The 26,898-nt window shown below is 37.3% G+C and overlaps 1 protein-coding gene across 2 annotated transcripts; it reads right to left on the reverse strand.

Moving 5' to 3' along the window:
• Positions 1-2,248: 2,248 nt before the first annotated feature.
• LOC113054955 (forkhead box protein K2-like) lies at positions 2,249-22,531 on the reverse strand. 2 transcript variants are annotated; one of them, XM_026220776.1, is made up of 9 exons: positions 22,098-22,531; positions 10,450-10,641; positions 9,235-9,364; positions 7,568-7,714; positions 6,787-7,028; positions 6,293-6,495; positions 4,729-4,968; positions 4,431-4,643; positions 2,249-3,843 (listed from the first exon to the last, which is right to left on the reverse strand). In XM_026220776.1, exons 1-9 carry the CDS (start codon positions 22,367-22,369, stop codon positions 3,662-3,664), a joined length of 1,821 nt encoding a protein of 606 aa, XP_026076561.1. In that variant the 5' UTR covers positions 22,370-22,531; the 3' UTR covers positions 2,249-3,661. The 2 variants fall into 2 exon arrangements, with proteins under 2 accessions (XP_026076561.1, XP_026076570.1); XM_026220785.1 differs by having other exon boundaries at positions 6,787-6,980; positions 22,098-22,529.
• Between the last annotated feature and the right edge of the window lie 4,367 nt (positions 22,532-26,898).

The raw sequence follows: 26,898 nt of genomic DNA on the forward strand, positions 1-26,898 counted from the left end.
AAAATTTTGCAACTACATTAACAATATACATACTGTATATATACACAAAATTAAGTGTTTGAGATTTGCTATATAGTTTATACAGTATGCAATTATATATATATACAACTTTGTGTAGAGATAGAAAGCTATGCAATAAGTTAAAATCTTGCAATGAGATAGATAGATAGATAGATAGATAGATCGATAGATAGATAATTTATAATTTGCATTGGTTTTCTTCTTTGATGTAAATGTGTTTTTTTTTTACAATTATCCATTACTTCAATTGCAAAAGTTGCAGGTCCTCTTGATGTTTCACGCATACTGGAAAGCTGCAAACAGAAATAGTGAGAGAAGTGTTATTCCATAAGCAAATGACTCGAGAAGAAATATATTCACATTATAATTCATTTAATTCAAAGTAAAAAAAAAAAAAAGAAAAACGTCTAGTTCACAAAGCCTTTAATGCATAAAACGGGTCTGATACCTTAAACAGAGACGTTCAGCTCTAGACAGGAGCGGTGTCTGAACAGGTGTGATGGAGGCAGATGCTGGAGTCTGTCACTTCTGCTCTCGTTTCCTCTCATCAGCATCACTCACCGCCCGGTCGCCATGGCAACGCCTCCCACATCCGTGTTTCAGAGTGATGTGTCCATTACAGCCTTAATTCACCTCCCACCATCTCTCTTTCCATCTTTCAGCGTTCCCTCTGATCTTCTGCTGCTGCCTTTTCCCGCTGTCTGACTGACGAGGCTTGTTTGTGCGCATTACCATGATAAACACAAAGACAAGAGGAATATTTAAACTGAAACTGCACAGGAAACTCGACCCTGATGAACGGCTGAAGTGAAGGTCTCCGTTCATGGTCTCCTCTCTTTTATCTGACAGCCATCAGCTGCTCACTTCACTAAAAGAGTCTCATATTACAGGCACATAAGAAACAACATTTCTAGACCAGTTTGGTGTAAACATCACTGTTACGTCACTTGCAGCTGCGTGCATTGTGGTGGCAGAGAAACACTTGTCACAAGTGGAGGGAAACAGGTCAAACCCATGGAAGAAGAGGAAAGATGTGTTGTTGTGCCTTTGGATGTCAGAATCAGAATGCATATAGTTTTTATAGAACACTGTCGACAAAGATTCCATTTAAAGCTAAATACAGACGTTTAAATGGACAGATCACACCTGCTATGATTACCTGAATTTAAAACATAAATTTAATTTAAACAATAGGTCTATATAACATATGCAGTTCATAGGCGACATACTGTACTAGACCAACAGTTACAGCATTAAATAACCAACTATTTAAACATTGACCTAGTTTATCTCAGAATTCTTTTGGAAAATAAAAAATAATTACTCATTTCAAACCATTTTATCCAAATGCAATAGTATTTCAAGTGATTTTTAAGACTTTCTAAGAAGACTTGTGTGTGATTAGAGCCAAATCTCAGGCTGTACGGATGAAGTGTGTTCACATTCAGCCCGTTAAAGAGGTCGAAACACAACAAGGAGAGGACGAGCCCCTCAGGAGGGCCGTGGAGGTCAATCAAATCATCTTTACTAACAGTGCGCTGAAGAAATCTGTACTCTCTAGAGAGCCATCTTATGAAGGGAGGTTAAAGGTTCAACTATTTTCAGTGTGCATGAAAAAAAATAAAAAAAAATATTTTAAAAACAGCGCGTCTCTTAAGATCATCTGTAGGCCCACACGACTTTCTCATGCAGAAAATATCAGCAGCACATACTGCAGCGCCACACAGTGTTCATCTGAGGAATGACACACTTCTGGTTTACACACTCATCCATCGTCCCATATTTTGGCATTATTTACCCAAATCTGTATACAGCCCTAAAATACATTTTACTCTCCATTTAGAAACCTTTTATTTTAACTTAGCTTAAAAGAAAATAAATCTGCCCAATATTAAGCAACAAAACTTTTTTTTTTTAAATTAGCAAATCAGTAAATTAGAGTGATTTCTGAAGGATCATGTGACACTGAAGAGTGGAGTGATGATGCTGAAAACACAGCTTTGATGACAAGAATAAATTATATTTCAAAACATATTCAAATTGAAAACAGTTATTTTAAATGGTCATAATATTTCATAATATTACTGTATTTTTATCACATAAATTCAGCCTTTGTGAGCATACAAGACTTCTTTCAATGACAATGTTAATAAATATCTAAATATTATTTTTCTATCTAGTTATTAATATGTATTTAATTGAAGAAAAGACAAGAACATCAAAAGAATAAGGTTTAAATTAATTTATAAAAAAAAAAAATTGACCCACTGAAGAAGAACAAACGTCAATCATATATATTTTTTGCTTTTGTCTGAAACATATATAATCCATCAGACTCCCTCAAATCATTAAGCCCACACCAATACAGCCTATAAAGAAAAAGGGAACGAAACGGAAAGAAACAGGGGAAAAGTAAACAAAAACAACAGTCTAATCAAGTGCAGACCCGGTCTGATTCAAAGCGGTTTCTTACATCTTGTTTTCTGTTCTGTTTAAATCTCCGGCTCGGGTACATCTGTCTGGTCCGTTACATGCACGCTGGATGAAAACAGTTCGACTGCACATGGAAGTGACACGTCCACTCCAGCACCTGGGTGAAAATATGTCGGTGTAACAAAGATGGTTTTTGCTCAGATTACAAAAATAAACAGAAAAGGGAAAAACACGGGAAGGAAATACTCCACTGATACATTTTTATCCATCTTAGAAAAGAAACTACGCTTTGTTTCACAAAACAGAAAACAGACACAGTCCCGGATGTCCACTTCTGCTCAAATATATATATTGTTATTATTACGTCTATATCTGAAAACACGCCCTATGCTCCATGTATGAACAACAAAATACTGCATATTATCCACTACGACGGCTGGGGGATGCTGTCAGGCTAGCTGCCAGGAGTTCAGGAATATCTGACGTGTTTCTGAATATTTTGATCCCTTTGGCTCCACGTTCAGCCCTAGTATGCGCTACTTTTAATTTAATTTGTGGTTCATGGTGTGTAACTGAATTCCAGGACATCCTCTTGGCTTTCCACCTTCCGACGTGGACTGCCAAACTTTGGAATGTTGGATCGGAGCCCGTGTTCCGCCGTGAGCGGCAAAAACACACAAATATATAAATAAAATAAAATCGGGATTCCGCAAGTGGGAGTTCTGGAATTCCCAGGTGTGCTGTGAGCAACACACGAGTTCCGGAGGTTCTAGAATCCTTAGATGGGATCAACATCTGCACATCTGGAGGGCATTGCACCCACAAAGCCCACATTTTTCCCTAAAAATTCCCATGACTCCCAAGGAACGGAATCCAAGCCGATCGAACGCCTCCAAGGTCTGTAATAAAATGCCCAGTATCGGACCAGATGGCAGTTGCTCTTGAGTTTCAAGGTGTGAGTTTTTGTTCAATCAGGCATTCGAGTGATAAAACGGAAAACAGGCAGAAGGTTTGCTACAGAAACAGACAGTAACGGATCGTATTTTATGCATTCGGTTCTTTTTTTGACGCTTTTTGCTTCTGTTCAAAGAGTTTTTGTCCAGGCCTTGAGTTTTGGCACCGTGAGCTGCTGGACGGAAGAGAAACCGGGATGAGAAAAGAGGAGACTAGAGAAGGAGGGAAGGAGGGGAGGGGAAGAGGTGGCTGACTAGTTGTGCTGCTGGTTGGTGGAGTTTGTGTTCGGGTCGGAGGTGACGTGGTGTTCCTCGTCCTGGGTTCTCAATCGTTTGCTCTCCGGCGGCTCGCTGCCGTTCTCTCCGTTCTGTCTCTTGGTGGGGAGCGAGGCGGACGCCGAGGCGTGAGCGGCCAACATGTGTAACGGACTCGACACTGGAGACGAACAGAGAGAGCTTTCACATCACCATTCTCTGTCTAACGTTATTATTAACACAGGATTATTATTCATATTTCTAAGACATAAATATCTCACTACTACTGTAAAACAACAGCACTGTAAATAAAAACATGATTTACCGGGCGATACGTTTAAGAGTTTAAACATTAACATTGGAAGTCACATTTTCTTCATTACGATAAGTTACAGCGATTGTAAAAAAAATAAAAAATGAGTTGTAAAAAATGAATGTTTTTGAAAATTAATTATTTTACTGTAGCAAAACTGCATTTCATATGTATTTTCTTCACTTTTGAGAGAGCTCATTAGAGCTAACTTTTGCATCACTTCAAAGGGTTAATGAATATTTTTGAATAAATATATACATTATTTTATTTAAGTAATAATTATTGTACTTTCACTATTATAATTTCCTCACTTTCAAGAGTTAAAGTCTTGAGCTTTTATTTTGAAACAGACTGAGCTAGAGAAAAAGGGAACACAAATGTATATTCGCTATAGAAATGTAAAGCAAATATAGAAATATAATATAAAAATGTAATTTTCTACATTGATCTGATACCTTTGTTAGCCTGGCTCTGTATGGCCGTGGCGATGGGCACCACATGAGTGCCGTTCTGGGTGATGGTTTTGATTGGCAGCTGGTGCTGACCCAGTGGGGCTTGCTGCACTATGGTAACTGTCTGGAGGGGCGTGGCTGCAGTGCTGTTTTGAATGATCCTATTGGCTGAGCCTATCGAGCCGTGATTGATGGCAGGAACCGACTCTACCTTCACTGAAGACAGACAAACACACATTTTGTTAATAACATTATCTGTAGAAACTCAAACCAGGTCAAGCTTCTCAACCGAAGCTCTCACCTTTGACCTCCTCCCCGTTCTCCAGCGCTTCTGCTTTGACGGCGGGCTGCAGGTTTGCTCCACCGACGGCACTGACGGCCACCGCGGGGATCTGATGCACCACGTGCAGCGTTTGCATCAGCGTCTGCGCAGATGTGGAGGACGTGACGGGGGTGGCCACAGTGTACGTGACGGGTTTGATCGTCTGCGCTAACGACCGCTGGACCGCGATCAGAACAGGCTGAGAGGTGATGGGAGACGCTGAGAGAGAAGACAAATACACACTTCTGAACTAACTGATGCACAGACGACAGACAAGACAGATGACAGACAGACAGATGACAGACGATAGACAGACAGACAGACGACAGACGATAGACAGACAGACAGACAGACGACAGACAGACAGATGACAGACGATAGACAGACAGACAGATAACAGACAGACGATAGACAGATGACAGACAGACGATAGACAGACAGATGATAGACAGACAGAAAGACAGACAGACAGACAGACAGACAGACAGACGACAGACAGACGACAGACAGATGACAGACGATAGACAGATGACAGACGATAGACAGATGACAGACAGATGACAGACGACAGACAGACAGACAGACATACAGACAGAAAGACAGACGATAGACAGACAGACAGACATACAGACAGACAGACAGACGATAGACAGATGACAGACAGACGATAGACAGACAGACATACAGACAGACAGAAAGACAGACAGACGACAGACAGACAGACGATAGACAGATGACAGACGATAGACAGATGAAAGACGATAGACAGATGACAGACAGATGACAGACGACAGACAGACAGACAGACAGACATACAGACAGAAAGACAGACGATAGACAGACAGACAGACATACAGACAGACAGACGACAGACGATAGACAGACAGACAGATAACAGACAGACAGACAGACGATAGACATACAGATGACAGACACACAGACAGACGATAGACAGATGACAGACAGACGATAGACAGACAGATGATAGACAGACAGACAGACATACAGACAGAAAGACAGATGATAGACAGACAGAAATATGATAGACAGACAGACAGGCGACAGACACACAGACAGACGATAGACAGATGAAAGACAGATGACAGACGACAGACAGATGACAGACGACAGACAGACAGACAGAAAGACAGACAGACAGAAAGACAGACGATAGACAGACAGACAGACAGACAGACAGATGATAGACAGACAGACAGACGATAGACAGACAGACAGACAGACGACAGACAGACAGGCGACAGACAGACGATAGACAGACAGACGATAGACAGTCAGACGACAGACGATAAACAGATAGACAGACGATAGACAGACAGAAAGTGTCACACAGATTCTTACTGATACTGATAATCTGTAATTATTTTGATAATAAAAATAAATTATAATAAAAGTTCTATAAGTCTATAATTATATATCTATTATCATCAAAATCAGACCATCATAGATTATATAGATGATAAATAACGTTAAAGCTCATGAATCTCAGACAGTAAAAGGTCAACACGCGTCAGTGTCTGAGCACCTGTGGTGTTCTGGGTAAAGCGGGTCTCTTGAATCACAGCTAGTTTGGGTTGGACAGCAGCGGGAGGAGCAGGGGGAGGTGCAGAGGCGGGCTCTGGCTCCATGGGAACAGGTGAGCCTTCCCGTGATAGGCTGTCGGGGGTCTGGGCGGCGCTGGAGTGGGCGGAGAGAACTCCTGAGTGATTGGGCGACGCCGGGGCGCTCCTGTTATTACAGACCAACACATCAGGACGAGCTTCAGAAGTTCAGAAGTTTGAGGTCAGCAAGATTTCGTTTTATTCAGCAAAGAAGCATTAAACTGATCAAAAGTGACATTTATATTGTCAAAAATATTTCCATTTCAAATAAATGCTGCTCTTTTGAACTTTCTATTCATTAAACAATCCCGAAAAGAAAAAAGTATCACAGTTTCCACAGAACTATAAAGCAGCGCAACCATTTTTCACATTGATAAGAAGAATCATAGGTTATAAAGGTGAGTATCATGAGCCTGACCTGGATGAGAGGGGTCCCAGCGGGGTCCTGAAGCACGGGACGCCCCGCGGCCGGCGTTTCCTGAATGCCTGCTCCACCAGTTTGCTCTCAGATGACGGGTCTATCCTCCAGAAGGAGCCCTTGCCCGGCTCTTCCTGTGAGCGCGGGACTTTGAGGAAGTAACGGTTCAGCGACAGGTTATGACGAATCGAGTTCTGAAAGAGAGAGATGCATTCATACTGCCAACTGACATCTTCAGCCGTCTGAAGCACAGATTCAGACAGACACGGTCATCAGATGTTATTTTGCGTTATTCTTCCTTTTAAACAAAAAGAAATGAAATAATAAATAAACAAGTAAATAAGTCTAACATTTTATATTTAATATAATTCTTAATCAGCCCAATCTAGATAATACTGATGTTATACATACACACACACACACACACACATACACACACACACACACACACACAGACACACAGACACGCACACACACACACACACACACACACATATATATAAAGAAGCTATAACAAAAATAATCCGCCTTATGAATAAAAATAGACAAAACTACAAAATTGCTAAAAATGCAATGTAAATATAAAATTAAAAATAACAAAAATATGAATATTTCAAAATAAATATTTTAGAATTATTGCAATATTTTCATAAAAAGCAGAGCATGCAGGACATTTTCTTGCATGCCTACAAAATGAGTTGAGTTTTGTTTTTTATGTTTTTAAATAGAGATTGCATCTCCCCGAGACTGATGACAGACTGTAACTGGGTGCAGCTCTGACCTGCCAGCCCTTGTCTGCCGTCCTGTAGTACGGGTAGTTCTTGGTGATGTGTGTGTAGATGCCGTTTAGTGTTAGCTGCTTGTCCTGCGCCAGCGTGATGGCCTGAACGATCAGCTGAGCATACGAGTACGGGGGCTTGGAGTCGTCCTAGAGAAACAGAAGATTTCAGCTTTCAGATCAACCAACTCAGATTGAATCCAAAGACAGTGCACTACCTGACAAAAATATTGAATAAGTAAGATTTCTGGAGGAAAGAATCTCTTCAGTTCATCAGTAATAATGTGAAATATTCTTACTAATTTAAAGAAAGTGTACTGTGTGAGAATATATTAAAAATAATTTATTCCTGTGATCAAAGCTGAATTTTCAGCATAATTCCTGCAGTCTTCAGTGTCACATGATCTTCAGAAATCAGTCTGATATTAAACATTTCTGATTATTATCAGTTGTGCCACTTCATACTTTTGTGGAAACTGAGATACATTAATTTTTTTTAAGATTCTTTGATGAATGTTCAAAAGAATCACAGTTTCCACAAAAAATATTGAAGCATATCAGAATGATTTCTGAAGGGCCCTATGAAATCCATAAATTTTTTTCCCCAAATTCTGTTTTTTTCATTTTAATTTTTCTGGATTCCATTTTTTTTCCTGTTTACATTTTTCTCTGTTTACATTTTTCTCAACTCCTTTTTAATGGTTACATTTAATTGTATTAATCAAAAAGCATGTCTAATTAATTAAAATCATAACACATACATTTTCACAACAATTTATTAAAAGTTTAACAAACTTTACATGTTTAGGGCACTATGAAATGTTTTAGTTTTTCTTCACCATATGTTTTATTGTTACCTAATTCTGTGCTTTAGCATGTCTAAATTTTCAAATGCATAAAAATAACTTAATCTATTCAAATATTTTCTTAAAATAGCCTCATGAATTTTTTTTTTTTTTTTTGTTTCAAATTCTGTTGTTTATTTACATTTTTCTAGTTATCAAATGAAGGCATAAAACATTCAATAAAAATGTTCTTTTAATTATTGAATATTTAGTTTTTTGGGAAAACAAAGGGGGTTTACTATTAAAAATAAAACATGGAAGAAATGTTGTGTGATTATTCCTTTAAAAAAATCATGTTTGTTAAATTTAAGTAGTAGTAGTAGTAGTATTTTACTGAACAATAGTAATACATTTCTGGCAAATTTTTCTCTTTAAATTAAACCAAACTTTTATTTTGACAGGTTGCTGTGAATACCTTTACAGTTCTGTGTATGTGATGTGACGCTAGTTTTACTCAAATCAAACGAAAACAAAGTCATTAATTAACACAGACATGCAGAACATGCAGGATTCATATTTAAATAGACTTTTCCGGCTTAATATTTACAAATATTAGTCCATATCGCAATTTGATGCAAGTGCAATGACCTACTTTTGATTAATTAATTCAAAATTGGACAAATTCTGTGACATTCCGCGTTAAACTGTAAGTTCCGTTTTTATGACTGGATTCCCTTCTACGTTTTCCGCATCACGGAAAGCAAAGGGCCCTACATGTGACACTGAGGACTGGAGTAGACTTCCTTCAGAAACATTACCCATCTTCTGACTGGTCATCACACGTCTGCTAGTGTGAGGTTTATCAGTGCAGGACGTGTCAGTCACCTTTGGGCTGTCCCCTCCTGACGCCTCCTTGTCGTTCTCATTCATGAGCTGCAGGTCAGGCACGATCCTGCCCAGCCTGTAGCCGGACGATCCCGCACCACGCGGACTGGACGGACACGAGTTAGCAGCGCTGATGGAGAAACACAGAGAAATGCATTACACTCCAGAACCATCATCTGAAACCGAGCGGTGGAAACAGATGGACCGCGGGGAAGGAGGAAGTTTAATTTTCTATGCAGAACAGGAAACTGCCTCATTTGTGTGCCAGCCAAACTCAATTAAACCAATCAAATCGAAAGTGGCCCATAAAGGACACAGCTGCAGTCACAAACACACAAAACCACCAACTCAACAAGAACATCACCGTTTCTGCTCCAAACGCTCTTGAAATCTTTTCCAATACAGGAAAGATGTCATATCATTCATTAAAGGGATTACTCCTCCCCAAAATGAAACTTGTCGTCATTAATCACTGACCCCATGTCGTTCCAAACCCGTAAAAGCTTCGTTCATCTTTGGTACACAATTTAAGATATTTTGGATGAAAACCGGTAGGTTTGTGACTGTCCCATACACTGCCAAGTAAGTTACACTGTCCAGAATAGTATGAAAGACATCGTCAGAATAGTAATATTTTAACTTAAATTGTTTAGCATATATATATTTTAATCAGTTCGCTGAATCTGACAAGTTTAATCAATCCACTGAAATTGCTTTTATGCTTTTTAATAAACTTGATAAACTTTATTCACATGCATTCTTGGACAATTACTTTTTTTTTTTTTTTATGTATTAATTGCAGTTTTCAGTCCTTACAAGTCAACGATACTTCTGTTCTGCCAATGGCAACAAATCAAGCTTTTGCATGCCAATTAAACAGATGCATCTAACCTAAATGGGAGATTTATTTTTATTTTTATTTAGTCTTTGTTCCAATGCAAACTCCCATTCTTAATCTCTAGTTGAGTTGTGTACAGTGGTAATTTTTGTTTGCATGTGCAAGGAAAAAGAATGAAACTTGGCCAAATAAAATGCACATAAAAAATGTTATCCGGCAATCTTCATCACCAACGAAATAATAAGAAAAACATTGCACATTTTTCACAAATTGCTTGGTCCATCAACCTAATGGTGTGTGTTGGTTATAATGTGTTTGCATCTAAAGGCGTGTGTTGGTTATGATATGTGTGTGTGCTGATAATGCTGTGTTTGTACCTGATGGTGCCGGTGGGCGAGGGCAGGGGGCTCATGAGGTGAGCGATGTTATCGGGGATGTTGATGGTTAAAGGGGAGATCTGTGGCTGAACCGCTTTCACTGGAGACTCAGGTTCCTGTTTCTCACGCTTGACGCTCGCCAGCGCAGTGAATGTGATCTTGATGTTTGTACTGGGGAACCGAAACGTGCACCTGAGACAGAGAGAGAGAGAAAGTGCAACTTAAGGGAAATAATCTTTATAGATCGAAGAAGCATCTAACAATGAGATCTGTGGCCAAAACAAAGCTTCACGCTCCCAAAACACATGTGTGGAGCGTTTAAGACAGAGAAGAGTTAACACAGAAATACATTCAGCTCATGATTTGTAAATGAGTGCCAGTGAACAAGCACATTACAGGTTTTGCGTGCAAAATGAAATCAGAAAAACAGAGAAACTCACAGTTTGCGGTGTTTATATGTGCAGGCAGTTTAATAAGTGTAATCGGTTTATTAAATGCATGCAAACACTCTTAACGTGCCTCAATCAGAAGTTTCCTTTGGCTGAGACGACTGTGGTAATAAAGCTCAGGAGTATAAGCAGATCTCCAAGCGATGCTAAAATTAACCGCCCCTCGACGAACTACTATTTAAGTGTTAGCACTACAAGCCCCAGGAGTAAACAAGTCACTACACCCACCAAAACATGACCAAACACAGGTCTCAGAAACCAGTTATCTTAGCACTGCAAGAAGACAACACGTGCAATAAATAATAATAAAATGCATTAATAAATCACAATTGATACATTAATAAAGCCCTTCCTTAAAAAAGTTAAATATTAATATTGTTATATTTATTTTATACTTTTTATTTATACAAATTTATTTTATTGATATATGTTTTATCGATATATATATGTTTTATCGATATATATATATATATATATATATATATATATATATATATATATATATATATATATATATATATATAATTCATAATAATATTATATCTTATTTTAGCTTTTTGATATATACAGATTGATTTTTCACTACATCTCTAAATATATTAAATACAATTAATATTGTTAACTTATATGCAATAGAGGTCGACCGATGTATCAGTCTTGCCGATTAATCGGCACCGATAGTTGATTGCTGGAACAGGCAGAAATCCATGCCGACAGTTTTCCAGGATGTGTCCATTGCTGGAGCGGCTGAGAAGGCTCGGTTTTCATTATACAATGGGAGAGTGGCCTCTAGTGGTTGAAATCACTGACAGCGCATGCTGTTTGTTTTGACACGTGATGCAGCACGCTGAACAGAGCGAGAAACTTCAGACCCGGATTTAAATGCCTCTGACAGAAAATCCTGCCCTGCCACAGGGCGCCATTCACATAGTTTTCCATTAAATTATATTTGTCCGTATTTTAAAATATACATTCTATTTATTTTTTTGTAAATAAAGCACTATTTTAGTTTTTGTTCAGTATCCATTTGAAAAACTATTGGTTAATTAATCGGTATCAGCCAGTGTGGTCCAACATAGCTATCGATATCGGCAAAATCTACTATTGGTCGACCACCTCTAATATGCAACAATATAACAATAGACAGTAACATTTACATACATTTTAATAAAAAAATATATATAAGAAACATGGAATACACAAGCATTTATATTATCACTTTTGACGCAAACTTAATGTTGAATCAACTGTTTTGAATCAGTTTGTTGATTCCGACAGGCTGTTATATATTGTTATAAATTATTAATTATATTAATTATAATTATCAAGTTATTAAAACATTTCTCAGTCATAATAAACTTATCTGACATGTGTGCAATTTTATCTATTTTAATGTCATGCCTTTTGATTTCCAATTTCAGTTTATTTTTAATTTTGACTTATGTTATTTTGATTGTGTCTTTGAACTACTATTTTTGATCCGTTTTTATGTATTAATTTGAGTTTAAGTTTTATTTTCTTACAACACATCACCAACAATCCTTAACTTCTGGGAACGATTACAACATTTTATTGGAAAAAGCAACAAAACAACCAACAAACAGTTTGGATGTCAATTAAACAGATGCTTCTTGTCTTATTATGAGTTTTTTTTATGCATTTAGTTTTCATTCCATCGTAAACTAAACATTAAAAACAATTAAATGCATGAAGAAAAAAAAAAAAACACAAATAATCCTTCCAAATTTACTATAAAAAAAAAAAATCACAAATATATTAAAATGAAATGAAAAATGCATGTACTCTTCTAGTCATTCTCAATTAGGTAAACATTGCAACAAGTTTTGAATTATTGACACTGCTGTAGAAAGGCTTACAACAATGATTTGTATATCAGTTTAATTCAGAAACATGCACTTATTAACCAAAGAAGCCAAAAGGGAAAGAAAACCTATCCAAACTGGTACATTTCTGTTCAGGAGTTCAGGAGCAGTGGATGAGGGCCGGTCTCTCCGCTCCGGCATCACGTCCATACGCTTGGCACTGGGCGATGCGTTTCTGTGCCAAACCTTGTGTTAAACTTTGCTCCATGCCCTTGCAGACTTGGCACACATGCACACCAAATCACACCCAGCGTCTTCAATTATCCCCAAATCCTGCTTCTTCACTAACAAACAAAAACAGGTTTCCATTCTGCCTTTGTTCAGGAACAGAGTTGACATTCATAGGTGTCTGAATTCTGGAATAAACACCGTCCCGAGTCAAGCTACGGCCAACATCTGGACTCAACTTTAAGAAACTAAATGCATGAGAAGAAAACGTGCTGATGTGAAATCAGATTCCACTTTTACAATACAGACAAACTCATCAGTCTACAAAGAGTAGATTGTCAATTTTAGTTCAGATAATATCAACTGTACATAACGTTATTTTGTTATGCATATTTAAACTAATTATTAAAAATAATAATAATAATAATAATCTGCCAAAAACACATTTATTGAAAAGCAAGCAACATTTTGCATCTCATTTAAATGGATCCTAATTGTTTAGTTGTTGAATTAAATTAGTCTTTGTTCCTTTGCAGACTCCTGTTTTCTTTTTTTTATTTATTTATTTATTTTTTTCATTAAACTAAATTCCAAATTAAGCTAATGTAACTTAATTACACTGGTGTTTTTCCAACCAAAACCACATTAGTATTAGCACTAGTTTATGCATTAACTAACATATTTATTAATCATTATTAATGTTGTAAAAATACATCCGTTTAGTGTAATTTTAGTATCTCTGAGATATGACTATTATAGTTTGTATGAAAATTTTGAATCAGTTTTTAGTTTTTTGTATATTTTCTATTTGTATTTAACATTGTAGTCGTTTTGTTGTGTGATTGTCATTAGCCCTATTTGGACGGGACTAGTTTTCTAAACTACGCTTGAGTTTCGATTCTTACCACCTGATGTCTGAGATTTTCATGCATCAGTTCGGACGGGACTAACATCTCCGTGTTTATTACAGAGGTGGGAGGGTCTGTTTTGTGCATCTGGGTGTCACACAGATCACATGCTGTGTATGCATGCATTGCATACAGTCGTTCGGATTGATTAATATTATTACACAATAAATACTAAATGGCTAGTATAGCAAAACCAAGTTAATGTGTGGTTTCTTTAGTTTAACTGGTTTACCTTTTCTTTTTGTAGTAGGCTAAACCCATGTTTAATTTTCATAAAGGTACATCTGTAATTAAAACATTATGTAACTGAGTGCATAAATGAACGTGAGTAATCTTACCTGATGCTGATATTACAATAGCCGGTATTAATAGTTAACGTGATCTGGCTCTTGATTTTATTATTGTTATTATTTTTATTATAATTTCGTTGCCAGGAAGCAAAGATATCAAACATTCTCTAACGACCCCCTGTAAAACTAGTCCCGTCCGAATAGGGCTTCAGTTTGAGTTTATATAGTTTTTATACATTTATTTCAGTTTTGGTTTTTAGTTCATCTTTTTAGTGAATTACACTAAACTAAATAAAAAATGTGAAATGTAGTTGAAATAAAATGTTTTTATATAAAATTTTATTTGATATATTTTATATAAATGTATATAAATGTTTTTTTCCCCATTACTGTAAACTCATGTCACTAAAGCTGGGCGATGCAGCTACATCTACATCGTTTTTTTAGACGTTTGATGATGTTTTGTTACATATTTGTGTGTTGGAAAGAGTGAGTGACTTCTAACACTTCTGGAGAAGTACTGTTCATTGCTAGCTTATGTCAACTAGCATTAACAGCTGAAAGCTTGTGGTAAACTGAAGTCTCCACAGTGGGCAAATCTGCTCTTGATTAGAGCCCAAGGAGAAATGTGCCACACAAACTACAATAAACAGTTCACTTCTAAACAAAAAGAGAACATTTTCCACATCCAACAAGACTCATGATATGAACGCCTCACGTTCTGGCATCATGATTTGTGTTGGAGTAAAACATCTGCACACTGGGCAGCAGTCATGAACGAGCAGCGCTTCATCAACAACATCTGCTGGACTTCTCTGAGTGACGAGTCTGTTCCTCGAGGTCTTGTTGATGTTCTACATGACACAGGAATTTACTGGAATTCCTCTCCAGTCCAAACCACAAAGTTTACTCAAACTGAACGGCTACATTTAAAAATATTCATGACTGAGACATTACACTAGAATGAAAACTGTGTCATCATTGACTCACTCATAAGCCCATAACCCATAAACCCTTGGTCAATCTTCAAAACGCAAATTAAGACACCTGCAAGTTTCCGGTCCCTCCACTGAAAGTCCAGCTAAACAAAACCTCGAAAAGGTCTGTGTGATCGAAAAACGTCTGAAGATTCATTCAATTTTATGCATCAAAGATTTTAAAATATCTGCCAAGCAACTTAATTCAAATGGAAACAAGTTTTCATTTATGCCATTGACTAATTTTGTGCTTGTTTTAAGCACAAACTGACTTTTGTTCAATTTCCCATAAAACAAGACTATATTCTATATAACTATATTAATTTTGCATCTCAAGTAAATGCATGTTAATTCGATGTTGAGGATAGAAAACAAGGCAGAAATACTGAATGAGATACATTTTTATTTATTTAAATAATTTGTTTTATTTTCAGTGCATGCAACATTTAATGCCACGACTTCATTCTTCTCTGATTTAAGACTTTTATAAAAGGCTTTAATCTTTGAAAGGGACAAATTAATTATTAATAATTTTGTAAGATCTTTTGCAGATCTGCAGAAACCCTGTTTTTGGATCTTCTTGGTTCTGGTCAGATGTGTTTTCAATAAAGTGACAAAGGTTTTTGAAAAAAATATGTTGCTTTCTTTGCATTTCAAAGATAAAAATAGATTCCGTTGCTTAATCATATCTCTTTGACAATCAGTATGTCCATAAAACACTCAGTATTCAGCACGGTTTACTTAATTATAACAACTCATTTACAAACTGAGATAGAGACACGATAGAACAACAAAGAAAAGTTTAAGTAAAGCTAAAGTACTAGTTTTTAACAAATGAATTTCAGAGAAGAAAATAATCATTCTCACATAAAATGTTGAAACTCTTTCAGTAAACATTCATTAAACTTTGCCAGCTGTCTTTGTTAGATATTAAACAATTGTTCTGTTCATGCAAATTGTAATTCGATTATTCAGGATTGAATGTTAAATGTGTTTCTGCTCCAGGCAGCCATTCCAAGCACAATCTGTCATGGCAACTACGAGGAAACAGGAATGCTGGGATCTCAAAGCCTCACATTCCTCTGTTTGGGGCTGTGTGTGTGTGTGTGTGTGTGTGTGTGTAACCCGAACAGACTTGTTCCTGCATATCTCCTTGCATCTCAACTACAAAACACCAGAACACAAAAAGATCTTGCACAGGAAGCATTTTTTTTGTGTGTGTGTGTGCGCGTGTGTGTTCATTTTCTAAAAAATAATAGCTGAAAAGTAAAATCAATTCGATGCACTTTTTTTTTCAAAGTGAGATTTAAGACAAGTTAAATTAAATGTGTCCTTTTCTTATTGCTTTGACAAAATGCTGCACATGTTTTTGTGAAATTGAAATATAAGACTAATAATATGCAAATATAGCACTTGCATTTTATTGCTCTTTTGTTGGTTTTTATTGCTTCTATTGCCCTCATTTGTAAGTTGCTTAGAATAAAAATGTACAATTTAAATATAAATGTAAATGTAAATAACAAAACTAAACTGAAATTTTTAAACAAGCCACAGATCAAATTAACTATAATAAAAATAAAAAAATAAAAAAATCTGTAAAGCTGCTGACACAATCTTTATTGTTTAAAGCACTATATAAATAAAGGTGACAGAAAACCTGTTTCAATGTTACAATGTAACAAATTCAATCAAATGCAACTGCAGCATTACACATTGTTTAAATGCATTGGACAGTAGTCAGTCAAATCACAGACACACAACTCTAGGCCATCCTTAAAAATATTTTGGTTTGCAGTAACAGTAATAAAAAATAAATAAAAAAAAACGATTGGTAGGTCGGTCTATATATATATTTTTTTTCCAAGTTTATTTTTTTTTTTTTTAAAAGGAAAATTTTGGTGATGGTGATGACGTAGGTATGAATTTTCTAGAGGGACACCGTTGGACTAGAGTCTCGCACAAGAGAGTAAGAAAGTTAAGAAAGACGTGTAAAATTAATGTATTTAATTTAATTTTCTAAAAATATCTTGAGAATTTATGTTGGGTTTTTGTTCCCCATCCCACTGTATCTCATGTTTTTCAATAAATAAAAAAATATTCTGTGTGACTGTTTTTTCCACCCTTTTTATTTATTTAACAATGCATGCATACATGACGCTGTTTTTTTATAGTTCTTTAAGCAACTTAATTAATAATAATTGGTTCATAAAAAATATTTTAAATATGTTGTTTTTTCACAGTCATGTATTCTAATGCTTAAATAAACATGCAGTAATATTTTGCTCGAACTTGAGGCCTCAGAAGAGAAGCAAAAAGCTTTTCTTCACCCTAAGTGAAATTATGCATTTTAAATTCGAATAAAAAAAAAAAAAAAAAAAAAAAAAAAAAAACTGGACGCGCTCCGAGAGAAGGTCGTTAAAATCAATTTCCTATTTTAGTTTTCGAAAGTTGTGTTGGTTGGTCCAATCGATTCGTGCAATAGATTTTCAAACATAAAGTGACAATCGACACGGTCGCGGTTTTAGACTACACGGGAGAAGGGATGGGTAAAGATCTTGGCACAGTTTTTTTCCAGAACTTTGCGCCAAGTTAAAGCGGTGTCGAGCTGTTTTAATGCATTTTTTAGATGTATTATGGTGCCCGAACCCGTATGACTTTGAACAGTGACCGCAGACATTTTGTTTACTGCAGCCGCAGCCATCATTAACAAGCGCGAACCGTCGACTCTGACAGTGAATGAGGAGCCTTACTAATGAAGAGATCAATGGTTGTTGATTGTTTTACCAGCAGACGCTTAGCTTTTTTTTTATTGTCGTTGTCTTTTCAGGAGTACGTGTGGCGTGATATTCACATTAAGCCACGGAAATTAAAATAAGGAGCACTCAGGATCGAACCTTTTTTGTTTGTTTTTGTTTTTTGTCAGGAGAGAAAACTTAGTTTATGAAATGGCAAGGAAAAACAGCTACATTGTTCATTTGCCATAAGGACAACAAAAAACATTTCAATTAAATAACTGAAGATACTAAATATGTTCGACTGTAAACTCTTAAAAAAGCTACAGGATTAAAGGAGAACTGATCTGACGCGAAAACTCGATAACGTCATCAGCGGGGGTGTATGGGCTCAAAGACAGACCAAAGCTCCAAACCCAAACACTTTCCAGACAGAAACAACCCCATCCCCAGTGACTCACTGCCTTACAACAGGAACAAACTCTCTAGGCTGTTTTATAACAGATATTAAACCCTGACTCACTGCTCCAGCGGTGAGCTAGTCTTGTCTCCAAACACTATGAAGGCATATTTGACATGTAAAATATTGATGAATAAATTAATAAAGTCATTAGCAAATGGTACGGTATTTTTAAATGTTATAAAATAAAATTTCATTATATAGGTGCGTGTGTATGAAAATAAATATTGCTGTTTATTGTTATATTACAGTGTTCCCATGGCTCAGTGCTAGAGCATTGCGTTAGCAGCACAAAAGGTTGTGGGTTCGATTCCCAGGGAACAAATGTTAAGGCAAAAACAATGTTAGCAGGAATGCACTAAGTCGCTATGGATAAAAGCTTCTCTTATATAAAATTTATTTTATATATAATATATATATTATGGCACATAAATTAATATATGATAAAGAATGTGGAAAATACTTTAGATTTTTACGGTCTTTTATCTGCTTGAAAGCATCAGCTGTTAGGTCAAAATAATGGCTCCTCTGACATAATTTAAAATATATATTTTCTTGTCTTTATCAGCATTTTTATCCATCTTTAGATGTCCTGGGAACTAAAGGTTCACTTAAAGAGTGAACTAATCATCTTTCCCAACTTGAGAACTGAATCTGTGCCGATATCACGGACCATAACTATATCAGCATCACCTGGTCCTTGAGTGTAGTCTGGGATCCTAATCAATGCATCCTTATAAATGTTGTCTTATGTCTTGCACACATCCAATCTGTTTTTCTTCATGAGTAACATGCAATTACATAGGTGGTGTTGAATTTTATCTTTAGCTACTTGCTTGCTTTATTATGTCAACCGGTTAAGTAAAAATATGAATATGTAATAAAGTGCATACATTTTGCAAAATGCTCCTCTTTATAGTTATTCTGTTTCTAGCTGATTGGTTATTCTGAGGTAAATGATTGTTGTGTGGAATGATTCACAAGCTTTACTAAGACATTTCAGTAAGACGTACAAAATACCTGTTGATGTCCAATCATGATTGTTTTTTACTGTAGTAGTAAAGAGAAAGAAATCATGGATTCACGTGCTGCTTGAACTGAGGCGAATTGCTCTTGCATTTAATTAAAGACCTAAATGGTATTTATTGTTTGAATTTCGTTAAGAATTTGGGAGAATTTTTCAACTGATACTGTTTATTAAAGGTAACTGAGCACAAAGATTATTGTAATTATACGACGGCAAGTGCACGACAAATAATGTCAGATACACAGAACAGACTAAGATCTTGATAACAAGAATTTACATTCAAAGAAAAGGAACTACACGCAATTTTTTAAAACACAACATGTAAATTTTAGTTAACAGTGTCAACCTAAGCAAAAATGTAACTCGCAAATGAATATTTTTGGTGCAAATGCGACTGTTTTAGGCATAATCTGGAGCTCTGAATTACACGGTGAATTGCCTGAAATGTCAAAAAGCCTATATAAAATGAGGATGCTTCTGACATTTCACCATGTTTGAATCCATTACGCAGATATTCCCTAACAAGGAGGACAAAAAAAACTTGAAAAACTTGGTTTCTGTTGTTTCCTCGTCATGACATCTGTGGAAACGATTGCAGCTCTTTGTGCTGACAGAGAGCCAATCAGAACAAAACTCTCCACCAATTAAATGCTCTTCAGCTTCTTGATCAATATTGAAACTCAAAGCGTCTCTACCTCCAACGTGCTGTCCATTATACTCCATACCAACCATCTGGACGTCCTGCTAGTCTCAGATTGGTTTCTTGCTAATAACAATATGTGGACGTGGCTCTTTTCTAATCTTCAGATAAGTGTCAATCTAATTAGCATAACATTTATAAACAAACTGCATAAATGCAGACTATATTGTATAACATGGACTGCCATGCTCTCTGCAGCTCCATAGGACTCAAACAAACATGTGGACTACGCTTCTGTATTTAGAAAGCGCTAATCAGCCCAACTATTACAGTCACCTCACTCTTAATGTGACACCGCACATCAAGATGAACATCTAGAGGTGATATGTCTGGTTAAAATCCACAGAAGGAATTGCAGGGCTGAAAATGGCTGTGCACAAAATTGCTTTTAAGGCTGGCACTGTAGGGTGCAACAGATTTGTTGTTATATTGAGATATTTGGGTCATGTGCTTAAAAAAGCAAAGGGAAAAGTGTGCACTACAGTCATGCTTGACGCTGTGATTTGATTAAATGCATAAAAAACAAACAAAAAAACCTGAGAGATATAAATCTACACAGCAAAATCTTTCTGAAATATGCTGGCCATGCAGCTGTGTGTGAGACGTAACACAAATCAGACAAAACAGATACTGCACTATCCAAAGGTCGGCTTCAGGATAATGTCAACACACCCAGATGTCCAACATCTTCTCAAGACAAACAAATAAAGAAAAATGGAAACAGCTGACAGCAAACCTAACTGACTTTCTGAGATGCACCAAAAAAAGGCTATACAAAGAGTATATATGATGCATAGAGTCAGGATATAATGAATCTCACCATTTCAATGGTTTTACACTCCAACTGAGACAAAACAACAATCATTAGTTCATGATAAAACACGCTTTTTCTCTTTCACGCACATTTCTGACAATTATTACAGGTGATATTTGCATACATATGTCTGAATATGCATATAAATTTGAAACGTAGTGAACTGCCTACCTAGACAGCATGTTTAGAGCATTGCTTAAGATAGCTAAAACTTCTGTACTTGTCTATGGTGCTTAAAACTGGTGCTGTGTGCACCTATGTTACAATACTGCACATGCATATGATGCCCAAAACTGCTACATGCACCTCTTATCACCCAAAATACTGCACATACCCATGATGCCCAAAACTGCTGCAGCATGTGTGCCTGTGACTCCCAAAATGCTGCATGCATCTATTGTTCCCAAAAAATGCAACTACACTTTCATATTATGCAAAAACATGCATCTACGATGATGTACAAAAACACTGCACCTATAACACCCCAAAACTATTGCATGCACCAATGATGCCCAAAAATGCTGTTAGAAGTGCCTATGATGTCCAGAATATTGCATGCAATTATAACACCCCAAACTGCAGCAAGCATCTATAATGCACCCCAAAATGCAGCAGCATGTGCCTATGACCCCCAAAATGCTACTTGCACACGCTATTGCTCAAAAATACTGCTACACATGCCTACAATGCCCCAAAATTGCTGCAGCTCGTGTCTATGCCACCCAAAATGCTGCATGCACCTATTGTTGCTGGAAAAATGCTGGCACACTTGCCTAAAAATGTTGCACATATCTATAACATCACAATCTGTCGAAAGCAATGACTTAAAAAAAATCTGCACACCCATGATGGCTCAGATATACCGCTACACGCGCATGCTCTAATTTGTTGCAGCACGCACCTATGACACCCCCAAAAATATTGCATGCACGTATGGCGTCCAAAAATGCTGCACTCGCCTCCCGTGGCTCAAAAATCTCCATACGTCTGTCACGCTCCATGCACTTAAGCAGAAATTGTACGTGCATCGTTTAAAAACGATGTTGTACATGAAGCCCGTGAATGCTGTCTACTAAAGCAGCTTGCTAGAGTTTGAGACACAGCCCAGAGGCGCTGAAAGCGAAACGAAAAAAAGAAATGTGCACCACAAGGACACAAGCACGTGTTCCCGGTGTTTCATGACAACAACAACACCGAGGCCGATGATGAGCACGAAAAAGATAAAGGTTATATCACTCACACTCTCGGCAGCTGCAGGGGTGGCGCCCCCCGCCGCAGAAACACCCCGTCCACGAACACCCCATTCTTCCCCAGACAGCGCAGATAGAACTCCCCCGAGCCCGTGTCCTCCGCTGCGGCGCTAAAGACCTCCAGGTGCCGGCGGGAGATGAAGCTCGAGTGGCCCATGCTCACGTCCACCGAGCCCTGCGACGAGTTCCGACCCACCGTCACCGAGCGCTTCTTCATCACATACTCAAACTCACGGCCCTCCAGGCGGGCCACCGCTGCCATCTTTATCTTTCAGCACACGGAACGGGACACGATTGATATGAATGGTAAATATGAAGAGGGAGGTGAAACGTTAAACGTGCCCGACCGGGGATACCAGCATCAGCGGCGGCGACTCGACCCACCGCCGCGATTCAGCACGGAGAGAAAGCGAACGGGGCAATAGCCAATCAGGGCGCGCTGGTGGAGAGGGAGCTGTGATTGACGGAGAAACCAACCAATCAGAGACCCGTTAAAGGATGCGGTAATTCAATCGCAGCCAATGAGATTAGGAATATGGGTGATTTTGGCGGATTGAAGGTCGGTTGCGCTGTGCCTCAAATGCTCAACACGCATGCACGTGGAGAGTTGTCAACACTGGACTGGAGATTTACCGTGCATTGACGTACCATGGTTTTATAATATAACAATTAATCACGTAAAATAATAATATGGTGAATATAGAATAAAATTATTATTTAACACTGTACTATAAAAATAATTTAAAAATAAACCCGTATAGAATCTTGAAGAATTTTTATTTTTATAATGATAAATCGTAGTTTTCTTGATGCGTATCAATGGCTTTGCGAAATCGCAAGCGCCTTTAATTTAAATGCAATTATTTGCCATTAATACCGGATCGCAATTTATATATAGAAACTAGAAATTTATCTCTGAGTGAAATAACCCCTAAAGATTTGCGGTACGTTTGAAAATTGATGAGCTCAAATACAGAATCCCGTTGAATTCCAGTCCGCGTTTTCCGTCTCTCCACGTCTGCAGTCGCCGATCCCCCATAATCCTCAGCGGCGTCAGCGTGTGTTTGGTGTATGGAGGTCATGAAAACAAACGCGTTTTGAGGCGCAAAAATGCCCTTTCCTTTACACAGCACGCAGAATGTCGTTTAAATCTCAAGCAGATGTAAATTCATTAAACACGTGAACGCGTACAGGGAGACGCGCGCACGTACTCGCGGAACATGTGCTTCTGTATGATGACGTCATCTCTTCCTGTTGTTTGTAAACAGTGCTGCTGGTTGTAACCCGCCCGGGCGCATTCACACCCGATAACAGCTTCTAGAGGAACTACTGAGAACACAATGACTTTGACACTTGCTAAAAAGCACATTGTATATTTATTTATTTATTTATTTATAACTCGTATGCTTTTTGGATATGCAATATTATACTCCTAATTTCCACCCTAGAGCTGATACACCACAGCATTAGTTAGTTAGTTGTACTTTATTGTCCAGCCTTGAATGAAAATGTATCTTTGGACTCGCTAGACACACAACGAACATACCCAAGATCCATATTGACACAATCAAATAAATGCTTCATGCAACATCGCCTACATCAGTCCATTTCCTATGTCTTATTAAGAATTACTGTTGCATATTTCCTGTGACTCAGCAGTAGAGCATTGCGTTAAGAGTAGAAAAGGTCGTGGGTTCAATACCCAGAGAGCACGCTTTGGATAAAAGCATCTGCTAAATGTAAATATTTCCAGCATTATCAATTACTGCCATCAGGATCGTGTTTTAGAGTTGCATTATGTAGAAGTAATCGCTACAAGAATTCAGTATAAATGCCTGTATCTATTAGGATGTTAAATTTTAAGTTGTTAACTGTGATTGTTATGGGCAGTTTTGAGTTCAAGACAAATTGCATGTAAAGAACAATAGCTTAATTTATATGACACATATGTTCGTGTATGCCCTCGGTGTCCAGTAATGACGTGCAGATTCAGAGGAACAGTTCCGATGGTGCGTTATGTCTTTACATTTAGCCAAAGTAAATGGTGGGTTATAATATTCTTTGCAAAAAAAAAAAAAAAAAAAAAACAAACAAAAAAAAAAAACGACTGGATAATTGTACTCGGTGTATATGGACACCGCCTACTACTGTCTTTCTACTTTACTCACTAGAGGGAGACGTTAAACTGTTGCAACTCCCTCAGAGATGAAAATGACAGAGCAAGCTACCGTTTATTGTTCATGATGTTTATATGAATCTCGTATAATGCATTTGAGCCTCTCAAATGACCACTGGACAAACATGCTGGTAAATGACACTCAGTCATATCGACACAAACCCTAAAACACATTTTGAGATTTTAACAGTAAAAGCTGCATAATTGAAAACAATAATAGCACTCATTTTTTATTATTAAGGGGCAGGGGCGGATCAACCGGGGTGGCATGGCAAATGCCACACTAAAAGAAAGCCTTGCCACCCCTGCTGCCACCCCAGTTGGCAACAACGAATTAAAGGTTATGGCCATTTGAAAATTTACTAGCGCGAATCTTTTGTGATTCGCGATCCCGCTATGAACTCCCGAACTGATTCGCGATCCCCAAACTGACTCAAATGATTCACGATCCCGCTACGAACTCCCGAACTGATTCAAATGATTCGCGATCCCCGAACTGACTCAAATGATTCGCGAACCCGCTACGAATTCCCGAACTCACTCAAATGATTCGCGATCCCGCTACGAACTCCCGAACTGATTCGCGATCCCCAAACTGACTCAAATGATTCACGAACCCGCTCCGATACCCCGAACTGACTCAAAGGATTCGCGATCCCGCTACGAACTCCCGAACTGATTCAAATGATTCGCGATCCCCAAACTGACTCAAATGATTCGCGAACCCGCTCCGAACTCCCGAACTGACTCAAATGATTCACGAACCCGCTCCGAACGCCCAAAATGATTCAAATGATTCGCGATCCCCAAACTGACACAAATGATTCGCGAACCCGCTTTGAACTCCCGAACTGACTCAACCTGTCAATATAAAATTTCGATATAACTTGAAGAAATTCAAACAGAAATATAGTACTATTGCACAGAAGAGTATGCTGTACTTCAAGTAGGCCTATTAGCTAATAATAATAGTTTATTAAAAAACACAGAAACTCTGATTACAACCCACCAAAATAAAAGTTTGGTCTAACTCAAAGAAATGATGTAAGAAATTGCTTAGTAAAATATACTTAATAAAGATATACTAAACCATTATTTTAAAGGAATATCACACAAGTTTTCACAGAAGTTTTAATTTAAGCTTGCCAAAACAATAACACCATATTTTTCAAAAACAATTTCTAAAAGTACATTTGTATTTGTGCCTATAATGCTTATTTATTTATTATTATTGTCAGCTAATAAAATCTATGCTTCATATGCACATATATTTATCATCAAACTGTGACAACTGTGACTAAATTCAGTATATATATACGTCTGCCATATGTTGCCACCCCTCAAAAATTCCTGCCCCCTTCTCGCCACCCCATAAATATTTTTCTAGATCCGCCCCTGTTAAGGGGAATAATAAAAGTTTTATGTTTATTCTGATGCTACATTTGCATCATTCAGCAGCCTTATAAAATTTTTCACATATTTGTTTAGAAATGGTTTGGATTGTTTTGTTTTTTTGTTGTTTGTTTTTGTTTTGCTTGTAAACTCTGCTTAATCTGTGCATATTTCACTCCTGATTCAGACAAGATGCCATTTTCACTGGAGAAAGAAATATTATGGATTATTTGCCTTAAGAAATGGCTTAATGATGGATTTGTTTCTTACAAACATGCAGCTTTTCATTTCTCCAGACATTAACTGATGGACTGGATTGGTGTGGATTACTTGTGGATAATTGTGATGTTTTTATCAGCTGTTTGGACTTTCTGTCTGACGGCACCCATTCACTGCTGAAGATCTATTGCTGAGCAAGTGATGTAACATTTCTCCAAATCTGATGAATAAACAAACCCATCTGCATCTTGGATGGCCTTTTCAGCTAATTTTCAAGCACATTTTTATTAAAGGGTGAACTATTCCTCAATATGAGCTTCTGTAAAAATTGTGAAATATTTTTCATGCAAACTTAAAAAAATATTCAGTAAATGGATTGTGAGAAATGAGAGACATGTTAAATCTAGAGAGCATTTGATGGAACAAAAATTGGTATACGCCCTGTGAAAAAGATGGGTCATTAATATTGTGGTACATTTACACCAAACGTACCAATATTTGGACTCGAGCACATCAGCATGTTTATGTTGGATTATGCCATCGTATTAGTTTTCACATTAATTATGTGGACCATTTGAAAAGCAATCCTCATGTGATGAAATATGATTACATGTTTGGCTGGACTCATCTTCTGTAAGGCTTCTCTTTCTTTCTTCTCACACAAACATAAATTGCTTTTTGTGCTTCATTGTGGTATTTTCGGCAATCTACTGATGACCACCAGGATGCATGCTCATGGGTTATTAAAATAAAGAGCAGAGCGATCAATATTCAGCACTGCAGAAAGCCAACAATTACATTGGAAAGCTCTTACAGAAACCATTTAGTAAACCGGTGTAATATCTGTGGCTAACGACAGCATCCCACTTATGCAAAAATGGGATTTTGGCAGCTTTCACAAGCATTTATCAATTTATTTATGCTGCTTGTATTTTACATTGTATTTTACAGGTCATAAGAAATCTTATAATTATATAAATCATGCATAAGTATGAAAGACAAGT

This window comes from Carassius auratus, chromosome 3 (assembly GCF_003368295.1).
Source record: "Carassius auratus strain Wakin chromosome 3, ASM336829v1, whole genome shotgun sequence".
Lineage (NCBI taxonomy): Eukaryota > Metazoa > Chordata > Actinopteri > Cypriniformes > Cyprinidae > Carassius > Carassius auratus.